Source organism: Lolium perenne, chromosome 7 (genome assembly GCF_019359855.2).
Source record: "Lolium perenne isolate Kyuss_39 chromosome 7, Kyuss_2.0, whole genome shotgun sequence".
NCBI lineage: Eukaryota > Viridiplantae > Streptophyta > Magnoliopsida > Poales > Poaceae > Lolium > Lolium perenne.
The window spans coordinates 108663651-108679430 of NC_067250.2; the positions used below are offsets into that span (position 1 = coordinate 108663651).

The window sequence follows — 15780 nt, forward strand, 5'->3', positions numbered from 1 at the left end:
TCTTAGTCACTCTAAAATGAAGTTTTTGGGATGTTCTTGAAATTTTCATGTTTGAAACCCAAAACCACTTCTCTTCATGCTTGACTTCATAAGATATAGTTTAGGGGCTAGGGGATAGATACATGATTTGCCTAGGTTTGAATATGCATGTCCAAACCTTGTTTATCAACTTGAATGCTTAGTATATGACATAAGAAGACTATATGCTTTTGTTTTTCATTTTTCTGATTTTTTTTTAAATTTTATGCCCATTTGAATCTTTTGGTCAAATCCTTGGTTTAATTTGACACGGATTTAAACAAGTTTAAAATATGAAAATGAAAAGGTGGTAAGCAGGCATGGATCCTTCTTATATATATTAGTCACTCTAAAATGAAGCTTTTGGGAGGTTTTTGAAATTTCCATGTTTGAAACCCAAAACCACTTCTCTTCATGTTGTTGACTTCATAAGATAGAGTTTAGGGGTTAGGGGTATAGATACATGATTTGTCTTGTTTGAATATGTGTCTAGACCTTGTTTATCAACTTTAATGCTTACTATATGACATAAGAACACTATGTGCTTTAATTTGGTTTTTAATTTTTATAATTTTTTTTGAATTTTGATGCACATTTTGAATCTTGGTCAAATCCTAGGTTTGACCGAGATTTGAACAAGTTTAAAACAAGAAAATAAAAGGTAAGCCCGCCAGACTGGATCCTTCTTAGTCACTCTATAATGAAGCTTTTAGGGGGGTTGTTGAAAATGTAAGCATGTATCCTTCTTAGTACGTCACACCACAATGAAGCTTTTGGGAGGGTTTTTTAAATGTCCATGTTTGAAACCCAAAACGACTTCTCTTCGTGCTTGACTTCATAATTAAGACAAAGTTTAGGGTTAGGGGTAGATACATGATTTTTCTGGTTTGAATATGTCTAGACTTTGTTTATCAACTTGAGTGCTTACTATATGGCATATATAAGAAGCTAGGCTATGTGCTTTGGTTTTTCATTTTTTTTGAATTTTTATGCCCATTTGAATCTTGGTCAAATCCTAGGTACGTACGGTTTGACCAAGATTTGAACATGTTTAAAACATGAAAATAAAAGGTAAGCATGGATCCTTCTTAGTCACTCTAAAATGAAGCTTTTGGGAGGTTTTTGAAATTTCCATGTTTGAAACCCAAAACCACTTCTCTTCATGCTTGGCTTCGTAAGATAGAGTTTAGGGTTTGGGGTAGATACGTACATGATTTTTCTAAGTATTTTTACGCCCATTTGAATCTTCGTCAAATCCTAAGTTTGACCAAGATTTGAACAAGTTTAAAACATGAAAATGAAAAGGGTAAGCCTGGATCCTTGTTTAGGGTTAGGGGTAGATACATGATTTTTGTGGTTTGAATATGCCAGACCTTGTTTATCACCTTGAATGCTTACTATATGACATAGGAAGACGGCGTGCTTTTGTTTTTTTTTTTTTGATTTTTTTTTTGATTTTTTATGCCCATTTGAATCTTGGTCAAGTCATAGGTTTGACCAAGATTTAAACATGTTTAAAACATGAAAATGAAAAAGTAAGCCTGGATCCTTCTTAGTCACTCCAAAATGTACCAATTGATAAATGAGTTAACTTGGCTTCATGGAAAAAATAATGTCATGTAAATGATTTAACTTGGCTTTCGTACCCTTGAATCCATAGGAAACTTTGTATAAACTAGATTTAGATGTGCGCCTTGGCGCACGACCCCGTTGAGCTCGTGCCAAAATATACTTTGTACAATGTAGCAGCAAACCAATTGTAGCAAAACCATTGCGTAATTCGAGAGTTGTAGCAGAAAACAAACATATAAATATACAAATGGATGCAAAACTATGAGTACCTCAGTGACTACCAAAATATGATTGAAGGCAGCACCTTGCACACGGCTCGCATCTTTCAAACTGACCAAATATTATCTAAACACTTTCTCTTACGCTTAGAGAATAACAAAGGCAGGTACCAATACGAAGAGCAATAGAACTTCTATTCATTTTGATTACACAGAAGTGGCTTTTGTTTTCCTCGCTTTCACCTTAATCTTTGGTTCATACCAAGTGATAAGCTTCTCACTTCCTACCAAGTGATATTTATAGATTATAAGAAATCTTTTAAATTTGTCTTACCATTAATACAGGGGAAATGTTGATATCCCGTAATAGCTTATAAGCTTCTAAAGATAAACATCCAGATAACAGCCCATAATAGCTTATAAACTCAACGATTTAGGGGTGCGCCTAAACAGATGGCCGAGATCTCGATAGTTTCCATCTAGCTGCAACCATGAAGTGGAAAATTATTATTTTGATGGACCTAAACATATGAAGACAAAACAAGTAAAGCAATAGAAATGAGAATTCAAAGATAGTAAGTAAACCTTTGATAAACCAATGATTCACAAACAGCTAGCAGAGAAGAGTAAGCACGCTTATAATATCTCCAATCCTTTCTAGCCAAACATAGGGATATAAAGGAAGCAAACGGCTTACATGATACATAATCCTATTTACACAAAGAGATGGCATGTAGCAACTTTAAAATAAAGTGGTACAAAACGAAGGATAATACTACTGAACAGCAACAATGAGGCATCCATAGAAAAGAAGACACATTAGACATTGTACGGAATACACAGGAATAAACAATCTGTGGTTATCTCCACATGCATCAGAAACGGAAGCAAGACCTTGAAAAAGAGGCTAGTAGCAGAACTATGTTCATACACCCAGCTTGACATCTGGAACACTAACCAGTAAAGAAGCATCATTACATTAGCTAACAGCTTTAGGCAAATCTAAATATAATAATCTTAATACCATCTAATCAACTATGAATCTTTATGACACTGAAAAGGAAATCCTCCCTATCTATATAGCGCCGCCTTCACCTAGCAAATCTTTTGAAAGCTTGACATCTGCTATTTATATTGGAACCAATGTACAATCTGGCAGGCATGTAAAGCACCAGCAGGAATGGTAAATTGGTAGAGTAATACAACTGATAGTCAAGACTGATATAACCCAAATGTAAAACCAAGCTAAAAGCTAATCATCCATTCTTGAATTGTGAAGAGCCCAACACCAAGGAATAGTGTGCTTACAAAATAGTCGTTGGCTGACTATGGAAAGAGTAAAATAGAAAAAATGCAGCGGAGAGATGAGATGGCAGAAGCGAAGAACAAAAATATCATATAAAATACCTATTTGTTGCACTTCAGAACCGAAATGAGATTTTTTAGGGAGTATAATAAGTCATTTTTGTGAGATCCTAACCTTCATTTCCACAACCATGTATGTGTACATCCAGAAAAGGCGAGCATGCCAATACAGTGCCACAAGTGAAGAACAAAAAAATGGTCATAAGCTAGCTACTGGAAGCACAATGATTGACAATTCACGAAATTGTAAGCCATATGAAAGTTCCTACATGTCATCAACGCTGATAAAACAAGGAAACCGAAAGTCAAAAGAAAGCAAGTAAGTTTGCTTGTGGCAGTGATTAAACTTCCAACAAATACTCAATAGGATAGCCACGGAAAAAACCCTGATTTGTGTCTTCTTGTCAGCATTGCAAAAATTCAGAGCTCAGAAGTAATCACAGCCCTCCTCTAAAAGTAGCCCCTGGAAGTTTCCGCAGGAAAAAATCGCTGACCCCATATGGAAAGTGTAATGACAGAAAATCTGAATAGGAAGGGATGAAAATAATAAAGAACTCAAGAGGAAAAGAGAAGAAATATAAACCTGCACCAACATGCTCTGCACTGCTGCGTGGCATCTCCAGCGGCGATAGGAGAGGAGGCGGAGGAGGCAAGGCAGTTGCTGACGGCGCACTCCATGTGAATTCATCGCATCTGCACATCAGCCACCAGGTTGCCGATGTTGTGTCCTAAATCACTATCACCGGCGGCCGCGACACCAAGAGTTGGTGCTACCTTAACGACTCCGTTCCTTGTCTCACGACCGTTAGTTGCCCTATACAGTGAACCAGAGGTAGTATGATTGGAGGTGCTGGAGCACTATTTTTAGTAGAACTTCCAAAACACACATGAAAAGAAAGGAAAATTCACAGACATGTATTGCATAATGATTAAATTTAACTTCTAAGATCTCAAACTGAATGCTCAAATAAATTTAGAAAAGCAACAAAAATCTTCTAGAAGGGAAAATGCATGTCCTTCCGGTGAACCACGGAAAGATACAGCAATTAACCGAGTGCGATAAAAAATGGGCTCAGGTGGTGAGACCTCAACTATATGGGACTTTCATGGTGAAATAGCGTGTCTATTATAGGTGTCATTTTGTGACAAATAATCAAGCTTAATTACAAATGAATGGTAAAAATGAATTGTAATGAAGCAATGGACATTATTTTACTAACATGATTTGATCACAACTAATAACAAAATAAATATGTATCATAACTAATAAGTATTAAAGGAGAAAAGACAAAGCCTATAGCTCCCAGACCAAATAGAGAAATTAATGACCACCCTTGATAAATTATAGTCCCATTTCTTTAATGATTTTCAGGAATGGCTGAACTCCACCTCACCGCTCAGCTAGTGGACTTAACATAGAGCAATCCCACTTCATCGACAACCCCTCATCAGAAGAAGGTAATAGGCAGATAATTTGATACTGAAAAGATTTAGTACAAAAATATATCAGGTTGATTATTTACCATTAGGAACTATACAAATCATAAACCACCTAGATATTTATGGTAATTTAATTTCAGGCTGAACATGGCATCTAATAAGCTTGTGAAAGATGAGATCAAACAGAGAGGTTCAACGTCCAATAAGAACCTTTAACATGAGTATATTTTTAGGATTGATCTGGTACACAGTATACAAACACATCAATGGAGGTTACCATAAAATACATACCTTGCATACATTGGACATGATATATAAGAACAACAATGATGGTCTTTGTAGAAAAAAAATTATTGGCAGCTACTGCATATAATAGTGAAAATAATTTAAAACACCTGGACAAAATAAAGGTTTTCATATCATGTGCAAATGGGCTATTTTGTATGAACTGTCATAAATAAGAATTGCTGCAAGCAGAAGCTGTAATTTTATGCTACCACTGCATTTATAGGAGTTTCACATGTAGTAATTATATCCCCCAATCTATTTTATGTCCGATAATTAAAATGCAATGAGATGGAACAGGCAGAAAAGTAGTTTCACAGGGAAAGCCCTATTTGTACAACTGTAAAACAACTTAATGATTCTTATTATGATGGAATAAACAGATAGAAGGCAAGGAGTACCAACTATTTCACAATTATATACAATATATAAGAGCCTACATAAACCCTTATAGTTCAGAAGAATTTTAAGAAATAACTGGCAGGATACTATGACAGATGGGTACCAGAGTAGCAGATCTGGAAACATGTATGGCAAGGAGGCTGAATCAAATAGTATAAATGTTTCTGACATAACCAGTATGGGGCAAATGCCAACCTACTTTCTGCTAATACATTTTAAAGCATGGCAGAACTACACAAACAGAAAATACTTTTAGCTAAACAATTCCAGATTAAAGAGCAATATATGGAAAACACCATTTGCCAAGTAGGGAAGGAAACCAACAATGGTAGTACACTTTTAAGCATGGCAGAACTATGCAAACATAAAATACTTTTAGCTAAACAATTCCAGATTAAAGAGCAATATATGAAAAACACCATTTGCGAAGTAGGGAAGGAGACCAGCAATGGTCTTGGTAAATGGTAACACTAAACCCTTCTTATATTTCTGTATAAAATCTGACTAGCGAACCGCTAGTAAGAAGAGAAATTCTGTAAGCTATTATGCAGCAATCTGTTCACTACATTCTCAACACAAGAAGCTAAAGCATGTACCTCTGACAGTCAGAGTAGCCATGATAAATTGATAACAAAATGTTCAGACATAAGGTGAAATGTTTAACTCTCTAATTGACCACATCTACTGGAAAGCACACTAAAATCTAGTAGTATGGTCATCACACTAACTTAGTAACCAAACAATAGCATTAGTCTGCCATTTTCTTATTTAGACAAGCACGTGGCAAGATGATCACATACAGATCACTGAAAGTTCTAACTTTCGCTTTGAATAGGTGCTACTATAGTTTCAGAGATGCACGGTTTAAATAGTTCAGTTAGCACTTAGAAACTATGCTAGCAGCTAGTATACTGGATAGCGGATATTTATCACAAGAATGAGCTTGCAAAGTTATTCATCCATTCTGACATAAAACTGTACTAAATCAATATTTGTACAGCTTGTGCATTGGATTTTCTAGTTGGCATAAATAAAAGTTCAGAATCTTACTTCATGTGTTCATGATTCAACTTATGTCACTGTACAAATGCACTAGCCAAGTTTTTCTTCCTGTACAGTCATCTACCTATGACTCTATGAGCATATAATCTAGCATTTATTTTCTTTTAAAAATCCTTCCCGGATAAGTACATGGTGGCCCAAAATCTGAGAAACTCGTGATTTTCTCTAAACTATATATTTGAGATGCAAGACATCCATGACACCCAACAACGTCAACTGAGTCTCCCCTGTTTCTGATAACACTGAACTGAAGATTGTTTGTATGCTGTATGGGCATAAACAAATTTAAAAAGCTGAGAAAATACTGACGCGATCCTTGGATACCCAATGAAAATAGACATGGGCAGATAATTTCCTTCCCATTGAAAGTTTGCTCTCTTTTCTCTCACACACATTAGACATCACACAAACAAGCATGTTAACACTTCTATTCAGAGAACATTTACCTAGTTTGCTTCAGGGTTTCGAACTCCAGTTCTTGTGATGATGGCCTGAGCTATGATGTGCTCCTGTGATGGTCGCCCTCTTGCATGCCTCCTTTGGTGTTCCCTCCAACTCGCTTTGCGCTGCCTCCCACTGCCAATGGATGGCCGTGGAATACTCCTTCCTCTATGGAAATCGCACCAGTAAACGATGTGTATTACATTGTACTAAATATCTACGGAAACCGATGATACCGGATACATAGTAGAATTACCAGCTGATGAAGAGGAGCAAAAGAACACATCACAGGCTGTATATCAAGTGTGCTTCGAATAAACAAAACACGTAGATTGTGTTTGTAACATGGCAATCACCTGCCTAGTGCAGCATGGTTTTTAGTCTAGGATTGCTTCCTCATCATCTTCCGACGCTCTTCCCGAGTGCCCCAGCAAAGGTCACCTCCCCACGACTGCAGATTTTGGAGACCCAGGCATTTCAACCTAATATCAAATGTCAGTTTTCACAAACAAGAGTGGCTGCTGTTGTAATTTTTTGTGATGCCATATCAACTTGAAAGCACACGAGAGCCGAAAGGAATGCAAAACCTATGTGGTTTCTTACCTTTTATTGTCCTCATTGGACGCAGCCAAAACCATAGCATGTGATATTACACCGCACATTGCCGCCGGTTTAAGATTTGCAGAGCACACCCACTTTCGGGTTCTGCTCATTTATACAAGAAAATTGAAAAATTAGGGAGGCAAAACCACCACAACATACCATTTTGTTACTATAAATTATACCGAGGAAAAACAGACCTGCATTTCTTAAAGAGGGATGTATTTGATAAGTGCGCTAACCACTGTTCTTGGTGCCACTTCTCCAACATCGATCTCTTGTACATAAAGTGAATCAACATATAGATGCTTCTCTCCTTTCTGATAAGCCCTACCCAAATATAAAGCTTTGAAACTGGGAGTTCATCTGTTGTCTTTGATTGCAAACCACCAGATTGTTTCTTCTTTGAACTACCCTCTAGATATAAAAATGAGACAGAAAACTGGCAACTCAATTTCTGGAAGTATGAAATTGGATCAACAAAGACTAAATAGTGTTTCAGATAGAAAACAAATGCCAGTTTTTTGCGTTTTCACGAGAAAAAAAAATAAGAAAAATGCTGCACTTTGCAGTAGTGTTTTCCAGGGAAATATATGAAGAGCACAACTTGGGCCAGAAAGAGAAGCTTGTTTCTATAATGCATTTGTCAGTATGCTAGCATGGATTTTAAATTTAAATCTGATTCCACCGAATAAATTGTCTCCCGTAAAATTCACGCAACATCTACAGAGTAGAGTAAGGATGTCATAAGTACCAGATAATGTTGTGCCCTTGAGCTTGTCAGCATATTTCTTTGCTATTTCATAATCATTGGACTGGGCTCCAGACATCGACATGTTCACAGGAACCATGTAGATGCATTAAAGAGCAATTCACACAAACTTTGCTATCTTCTTATAATTCAAGATGGTACTCAGCCTTTGAAAGACCATGCTTTTAGCATAAGATTGAATAACATTCTATATAAGGAACCCTGAATATCCTTGGGAGTGTCCTGCAGCAGCACATGCATGAAAGCATTTCTTTAGATAAGAGGTAAGACCAACATAATTTTTGGCTGAATAAATGGAATAAAATAAAACTGTAAGGCATAACAACAAAAGTGAACTGCATAATAAAGTCACTTGTCATTCACTGCAGCTCTCCTAATATGTCTCATACGTGGCAATAAGCAATACAAAAATATGAACTCACTGGGACATGAAAGAAGACATCAGGGGTCTCTACATAAAAATATCATCGTATTTGCTTCATACTCGATTAATTTCTGCAACAGGAGCGAGATAAAGCGAAGGCCGTTAGCTTATTAATGGACTATGAAGAGAAAATAAATGTATCAATGAACTTTAAACATTTTCGGTCATTCCAAATGATCTTTAAATTTTCTCTGAACTTTATATGTGGTTCAGGCCTTAAGTAAATCAAATAGAAGCTATTAGGAAACCATCTCTCATAATCTACGGCTATACTCTTAGAAACCTGAAACTGAGGCATCAACAATAGTTGGATTAATTTCTCTATCTATGGCTCAACCTTTATGAACTCAAGCTGATATATTTAAACAATGCAGAATTCAAGATTTCACTATGAGCTTTTACAAAACTCAATGAGATATAAAGATTTTCTATCAACTCACAGGAAATTTATTTGTATATAACAGAGCTACTTCTTGTGGGAAATGTAGATCAACTTCAGGATGACCACTCTCAAGAAATATATGAAGCCACTTTGAACACAATATTAGACAAAGAAATGAAGGAGCCAAAAGCTACACCAAGCATAAATCTTTAGCAAAGCGAATAGATGCAGGTAACAAACAACGACAGTAGAGCAACAGTTTTAGACAAATCCTTCAAAACTTCGCCCAAAAAACAGAGGGAGCCTTCATTTATCCAATAACATAGCCAGGCATGACACATACTGACAAATTTATGATAGACGCTACATATTCTGGAGAGCACTCACATGCATGTCTGTGGCTATAGGTCTTTCCGACCATCACATGCACCACACCTGCACATCTATCAAATGACCAACAATTTCGAGATGAACACCTAGAACTGTACTGAATAGTAAATAAAACGCATGGTTCATTTGGAGAAACAAAATCAGAGATGATCTAGTATAGAGAAATAGGTGTATACCTCTTGCTATCCACATCTTTGTATGACGAGGAACACCACCACCGGCTGCAACTTTCTGTCAATAGTAATATTAGCTAGGATTTTCTTGAAGCACCTTGTAAGCCATAGATAGAAAAGGATCTGCACAAACACATATGAGATTCTCTGTTCCTTTGAGAGAGAGAGAGAACCTGCTGGTCTGGGACGCAGAACGCACGGAGGCCATGGGATCCTTGGCTGCGCTGCTCCCGTCGGGCACCGGCCACTCCTCCCGAACCAGCAGCTGCGATGCGGAGTAGAACGGATGCGGTGGCGTGGAGGAGGCGCAGGCGGCACGACATACATCGAGGGCGCCTGCTCCTACCGGTCGGCGGCGCGAATGGCGGCACCATGGAGAGCTTCCTCCTCTGCCTCCTCGCCTACTATCTCGACGGAGAAGACCACCATGACGGCGGCGATGGGACGAGGCACAACTGGGATCGACGCGAGCCGATTGGGGGGAGGAGGTTAGCGGATTGGGGGCGGAAGAGGCCAACGGATTGGGGCTGGAGGCTAGGTTTTCGTTGGTGTTTTTGTTCAAGAGATGAACGGGCCAGATCGATGCGGGGCTTGCTGGAAAAATCCGATGGTCGAGAGGCTCTAATCTCTGTGAGGCCCCCGTTGGGGGGCATCATATATACCCCTGGATGTAGTAGTATAATAATCAACCGAGTTTTTACATCAACAGGTCTGTCACTTACGTGTGGTGCCCATGCGTGAGGTCCCACACTTCAGTGAGCACAAGTCACGTGCAATAGGTACGCAAACTCCCAGCCATTTTCTTTGTCAAGAGAAGACGCATCAGGATGCGTATCGGAAGTATGTGGGTCCTTCTGGATCCTTCGGTTGTCCCTCTCACAAAAAAAAACAAATCTCTCTCATTCTCGGCCTCGCTCGACTCGCTCGCTCGCTCGCTCCTGCTCACTGACAAACCCTGCACAAAAGTCAACATCATCACACGAAAAAGGGGAGACACCATAATTCTCTCCCTTCTTCTCTCCTTCCGAGTGATCCCTCTTCCTCCGAGTTTCATTCGACGGGCAAACACACATGTGCTGCATAGTAATAATAAAAAAGTAGAAAAATCGACCTACGAATCTATGATTAAATAGGTTAAACTAGGGTTTTGCCCACTACTACAGATCAAGTTCAAAAATATCCAACTACTACTTCAATTTTGGGCTACTAATATAAAATTAAAATAAGTTGAACTAGTATTCCTCTAAAAAATCATTTTGGTATGCATTGTTTGATACTTTTCATAGCTATAGTGCATCACAAATTTATGATTTCATGCTTTGCTTTGCCAATTTCGATTTTTTCTAACCACCTTCTCTTTGATTTCAAATTTAGGTCAAACTATCGATGCCTACTATGTGTTCTACTTGAATTGGATGCAGCATGCGCACATGTTTTGCCATTGTTTTGGGCTTCCACACATCTTTGGGGCATCCAAGTAATTAAGTTACCTTGTTTTTTTGAATTGTAATTCATACCCTTCCTCCCAATTTTTATGCCCATTTGAATCTTGGTCAAATCCTAAGTTTGACCAAGATTTGAACAAGTTTAAAACATGAAAATGAAAAGGTAAGCCTGAATCCTTCTTAGTCACTCTAAAATGAGAAGCTTTTGGGAGTTTTTTGAAATTTCCATGTTTGAAACCCAAAACCACTTCTCTTCATGCTTGACTTCATAAGACAGAGTTAATTTAGGGTTAGGGGGTAGATACATGATTTGTCTAGTTTGTTGTTTAGACCTTGTTTATCAACTTGAATGCTTACTATATGACATAATAATATTATGTGCTTTGGTTTTCATTTTTTTTGATTTTTTCTGAATTTTTATGCCCATTTGATCTTGGTCAAATCCTAGGCTTAACCAATATTTAAACAAGTTTAAAACATGAAAATAAAAGGTAAGCCCGACCTGGATCCTTTAGTCACTCTAAAATGAAGCTTTTGGGGGGTTCTTGAAATTTCCAAGTTTGAAACCCAAAACCACGTACTTCTCTTCATGCTTGAGTACATAAGACATACAGAGTTTAGGGTTAGGGGTAGATACATGATTTTTCTTGTTTGAATATATCTAGACCTTGTTTATATCAACTTTAATGCTAACTATATGACATAAGAAAACTATGTGCTTTGGTTTTTAATTTTTCTGATTTTTTATTTTGATGCACATTTGAATCTTTGTCAAATCCTAGGTTTGACCAAGATTTAAACAAGTATAAAACATGAAAATGAAAAGGGGAAGCCTGTATCCTTCTTAGTCACTCTAAAATGAAGTTTTTGGGATGTTCTTGAAATTTTCATGTTTGAAACCCAAAACCACTTCTCTTCATGCTTGACTTCATAAGATAGAGTTTAGGGGCTAGGGGATAGATACATGATTTGCCTAGGTTTGAATATGCATGTCCAAACCTTGTTTATCAACTTGAATGCTTACTATATGACATAAGAAGACTATATGCTTTTTTTTCATTTTTCTGATTTTTTTTTAAAAATTTTATGCCCATTTGAATCTTTTGGTCAAATCCTTGGTTTAATTTGACACGGATTAATTTAAACAAGTTTAAAATATGAAAATGAAAAGGTGGTAAGTAGGCATTGATCCTTCTTATATATATTAGTCACTCTAAAATGAAGCTTTTGGGAGGTTTTTGAAATTTCCATGTTTGAAACCCAAAACCACTTCTCTTCATGCATGTTGTTGACTTCATAAGATAGAGTTTAGGGGTTAGGGGTATAGATACATGATTTGTCTTGTTTGAATATGTGTCAAGACCTTGTTTATCAACTTTAATGCTTACTATATGACATAAGAACACTATGTGCTTTAATTTGGTTTTTAATTTTTATATTTTTTTTGAATTTTGATGCACATTTTGAATCTTGGTCAAATCCTTGGTATGAACGAGATTTGAACAAGTTTAAAACAATAAAATAAAAGGTAAGCCCGCCAGACTGGATCCTTCTTAGTCACTCTATAATGAAGCTTTTAGGGGGGTTGTTGAAAATGTAAGCATGTATCCTTCTTAGTACGTCACACCACAATGAAGCTTTTGGGAGGGTTTTTGAAATGTCCATGTTTGAAACCCAAAACGACTTCTCTTCGTGCTTGACTTCATAATTAAGACAAAGTTTAGGGTTAGGGGTAGAGATACATGATTTTTCTGGTTTGAATATGTCTAGACTTTGTTTATCAACTTGAGTGCTTACTATATCAAGTTGTGTCTGAGTCGAGTCAATGTTGAGTCGTTGAGTCACCTAGTATTAGTATTATGGTGGTGTACTTGTGTTCATGTACTTGTTTCAGACAGGTATTGTTGTTTTGGTGAAGGAGACATGCATCATCCATTTTTGGTGGGGTTAATTGGTTCTAGGGTTAATTGGTTCTATGCCACTCCTCAATTCACAAGTTGTGTTTATGCCATTCCAAAAACTGAAGTTGTGTTTATGCCACTCTCAATTCTCAATACCCCCTTCTATGCCATTTTCAACAATACAACATGAAAACGGTTCAATAAATAGTCGTATTTCAGTTTATACTTTCGTATTGACCAAAATAAACCTGTGTTCAGATTTGGAGCGACTTTTGGGTGTTTCGGGCACACAAGAAATCCAAAATTTTCAAATTCTGGCAAAAATTAGAACTTCTCAGAAAAATCTAATTTTTTTAAAGGAAATCAAAAACACTGAAACGAGTATACTATTTTAATTTGAGCCATTTATGTGCAGATTTGCATAAAAAGGCTGACATTTTCTCGTTACGTCTAGAAATTGGTAAAATTTTGTCCAAAAAATCAAACTTCTTCGAAAAATCTGATAATTTTACAGAAAGTCAAGAACACTAATATGAGTCATCCAAGTATTTAAGTTACCTTGTTTTTTTTGAATTGTAATTCATACCCTTCCTCCCAATTTTTATGCCCATTTGAATCTTGGTCAAATCCTAAGTTTGACCAAGATTTGAACAAGTTTAAAACATGAAAATGAAAAGGTGAGCATGAATCCTTCTTAGTCACTCTAAAATGAGAAGCTTTTGGGAGTTTTTTGAAATTTCCATGTTTGAAACCCAAAACCACTTCTCTTCATGCTTGACTTCATAAGACAGAGTTTAGGGTTGGGGGTAGATACATGATTTATCTGGTTTGTTGTTTAGACCTTGTTTATCAACTTGAATGCTTACTATATGACATAATAATACTATGTGCTTTGATTTTCATTTTTTTGATTTTTTTCTGAATTTTTATGCCCATTTGATCTTGGTCAAATCATAGGTTTAACCAATATTTAAACAAGTTTATAACATGAAAATGAAAAGGTAAGCCTGCATCCTTCTTAGTCACTCCAAAATGAAAGCTTACATATACTCTTGGAATACTGTTTTGGGTGATTTGTCATTCAAAAATTTGGTATCATTCGGATCGGAGGAAGTATAGTTGGAGATGAATGGCCCACCAAGTCTCTGCCTCGAAGTTTGCTCTTTGACCAGATAAGTATTACTACTCGCGAGGTGCCGAGGAGACGGGGAGGCCAAATTTAAGGACTAACCTTTGCTCTTGCCGTCTTCCTCAGTTCACCACTTTGTTTACCTCTTGGAATACTACTTCGCCACCATGACCGGGAGCAAGTCTCGCCACATAAGGACTCGTGCGGCTGCGGCGAAGCTGAGGGAATCCCAGCAATGCCGTCCCTGTGTCTTTGTCCGAGGTGCCTTCTGCGCAAGAGTCTTCAAGGGCGTCGCAGCCCGCGACTGCCACCTTCAGGCGATCCTCCGTTCTTGCGCATCTTTCTATGTCTTTCACAACTTATCATCCCCTCCTTTTCTTACCTTCTCTCAATCGTATATTCAGGTCGGGCGGCCTTAGTTTTCCCGCAGCCCTCACACTGCGGATACATCTTCCACGGAGCCAAGTTCTCAAAGCAGCGAGGTATAGACATTCGTGCAAATTGGGATTCCCATTTTCTCTTTCTTGGTACTTCTCTGGGTACACTTCTGATTTTGTGCTCCATCCCCATCTGATAGAAGCCCCGCTACGAGATCGGGCCCATTTTAGAAATGGTTATGGGCGATTTCTGCGTCGAGACGGCGGACAGAAGCGCCCTCGCCGATGAGTGCATGAGACTTTATTCTGAGCTCGCCACTGAGAAGATCCGGATTCGCATTCTCGACGATATCGCCATGAAATCGTTCACTGCGAGTAATGAGATCCAGCGGCGGAGCCTCGGCCAGGCGGAGACCATGGACAAACTCGCCGGACTGATCCTGAACCTCACGGTTAGGACGGACAAACTAGAGGCCGAGCATCACAGGTTAAGGCTCTCAACTCCGAGCTGAAGCGTCAAGCGAGGCTCAAGGTAGATCTTGACCAGGTCACTGTGTACCACTAGCTGCAATCCTTGATGACTGCTGTGTCACCTGGCTTCCGAGTTTCTGAAGGTTAATTTTCGAAATTTTGTTCGTAAAATTGGCCTGTGGAAATGTAAACAAACTAGTACTCTTACTTTATTATATTAGTACTTGTGTCAATGTAGTAGTTGTGTCTGAGTCGAGTCAATGTTGAGTCGTTGAGTCACCTAGTATTATTATTATGGTGGTGTACTTGTGTTCATGTACTTGTTTCAGACAGGTATTGCTGTTTTGGTGAAGGAGACATGCATCACCCATTTTTGGTGGGGTTAATTGGTTATAGGATTAATTGGTTCTATGCCACTCCTCAGTTCACAAGTTGTGTTTATGCCATTCCAAAAACTGAAGTTGTGTTTATGCCACTCTCAATTCTCAATACCCCCTTCTATGCCATTTTCAACAATACAACATGAAAACGGTTCAATAAATAGTCGTATTTCAGTTTATACTTTCGTATTGACCAAAATAATCCTGTGTTCAGATTTGGAGCGACTTTTGGGTGTTTCGGGCACACAAGAAATCCAAAATTTTCAAATTCTGGCAAAAATTAGAACTTCTCAGGAAAATCTATTTTTTTATAGGAAATCAAAAACACTGGAACGAGTATACTGTTTTAATTTGAGCCATTTATGTGCAGATTTGCATAAAAGACCGACATTTTCTCGTTGTCTAGAAATTGGTAAAATTTTGTCCAAAAAACAAACTTCAAAAAATCTGATAATTTTACAGAATGTCAAGAACACTAATATGAGTCTATTATTCTAATATGAGCCATTTCTGGGCACATATGATCCATTAAA

At 37.7% G+C, this 15780-nt stretch overlaps 1 protein-coding gene across 16 annotated transcripts; it reads right to left on the minus strand.

Annotated features, from left to right (window-relative positions):
- Positions 1-1990: 1990 nt before the first annotated feature.
- Positions 1991-10210, minus strand: LOC127316331 (probable methionine--tRNA ligase). Of its 16 annotated transcripts, none has more exons than XM_071823510.1 (11): positions 9718-10210; positions 9548-9592; positions 9369-9424; positions 8598-8670; positions 8158-8397; positions 7604-7820; positions 7407-7508; positions 7060-7285; positions 6809-6971; positions 4563-4653; positions 1991-3987 (listed from the first exon to the last, which is right to left on the minus strand). In XM_071823510.1, the coding sequence occupies exons 5-8, from the start codon at positions 8252-8254 to the stop codon at positions 7186-7188; spliced, it is 516 nt and encodes a 171-aa protein (XP_071679611.1). In that variant the 5' UTR covers positions 8255-8397; positions 8598-8670; positions 9369-9424; positions 9548-9592; positions 9718-10210; the 3' UTR covers positions 1991-3987; positions 4563-4653; positions 6809-6971; positions 7060-7185. The 16 variants fall into 16 exon arrangements, with proteins under 16 accessions (XP_071679611.1, XP_071679608.1, XP_071679601.1 ...); XM_071823507.1 differs by having other exon boundaries at positions 9369-9416; positions 9548-9602; XM_071823500.1 differs by having other exon boundaries at positions 9548-9602.
- Between the last annotated feature and the right edge of the window lie 5570 nt (positions 10211-15780).

Bases quoted from the DNA above. Each gene is read 5' to 3' on its own strand.
- LOC127316331 (XM_071823513.1), bottom strand. From the start codon at position 8,254: ATGGTTCCTGTGAACATGTCGATGTCTGGAGCCCAGTCCAATGATTAT. The intron at 7,509-7,603 runs GTCTGTTTTTCC...ATAAATGAGCAG, and splicing joins TCCCTCTTTAAGAAATGCAG to AACCCGAAAGTGGGTGTGCT. The intron at 7,286-7,406 runs GTAAGAAACCAC...ATTTGATATTAG, and splicing joins TCCAATGAGGACAATAAAAG to GTTGAAATGCCTGGGTCTCC.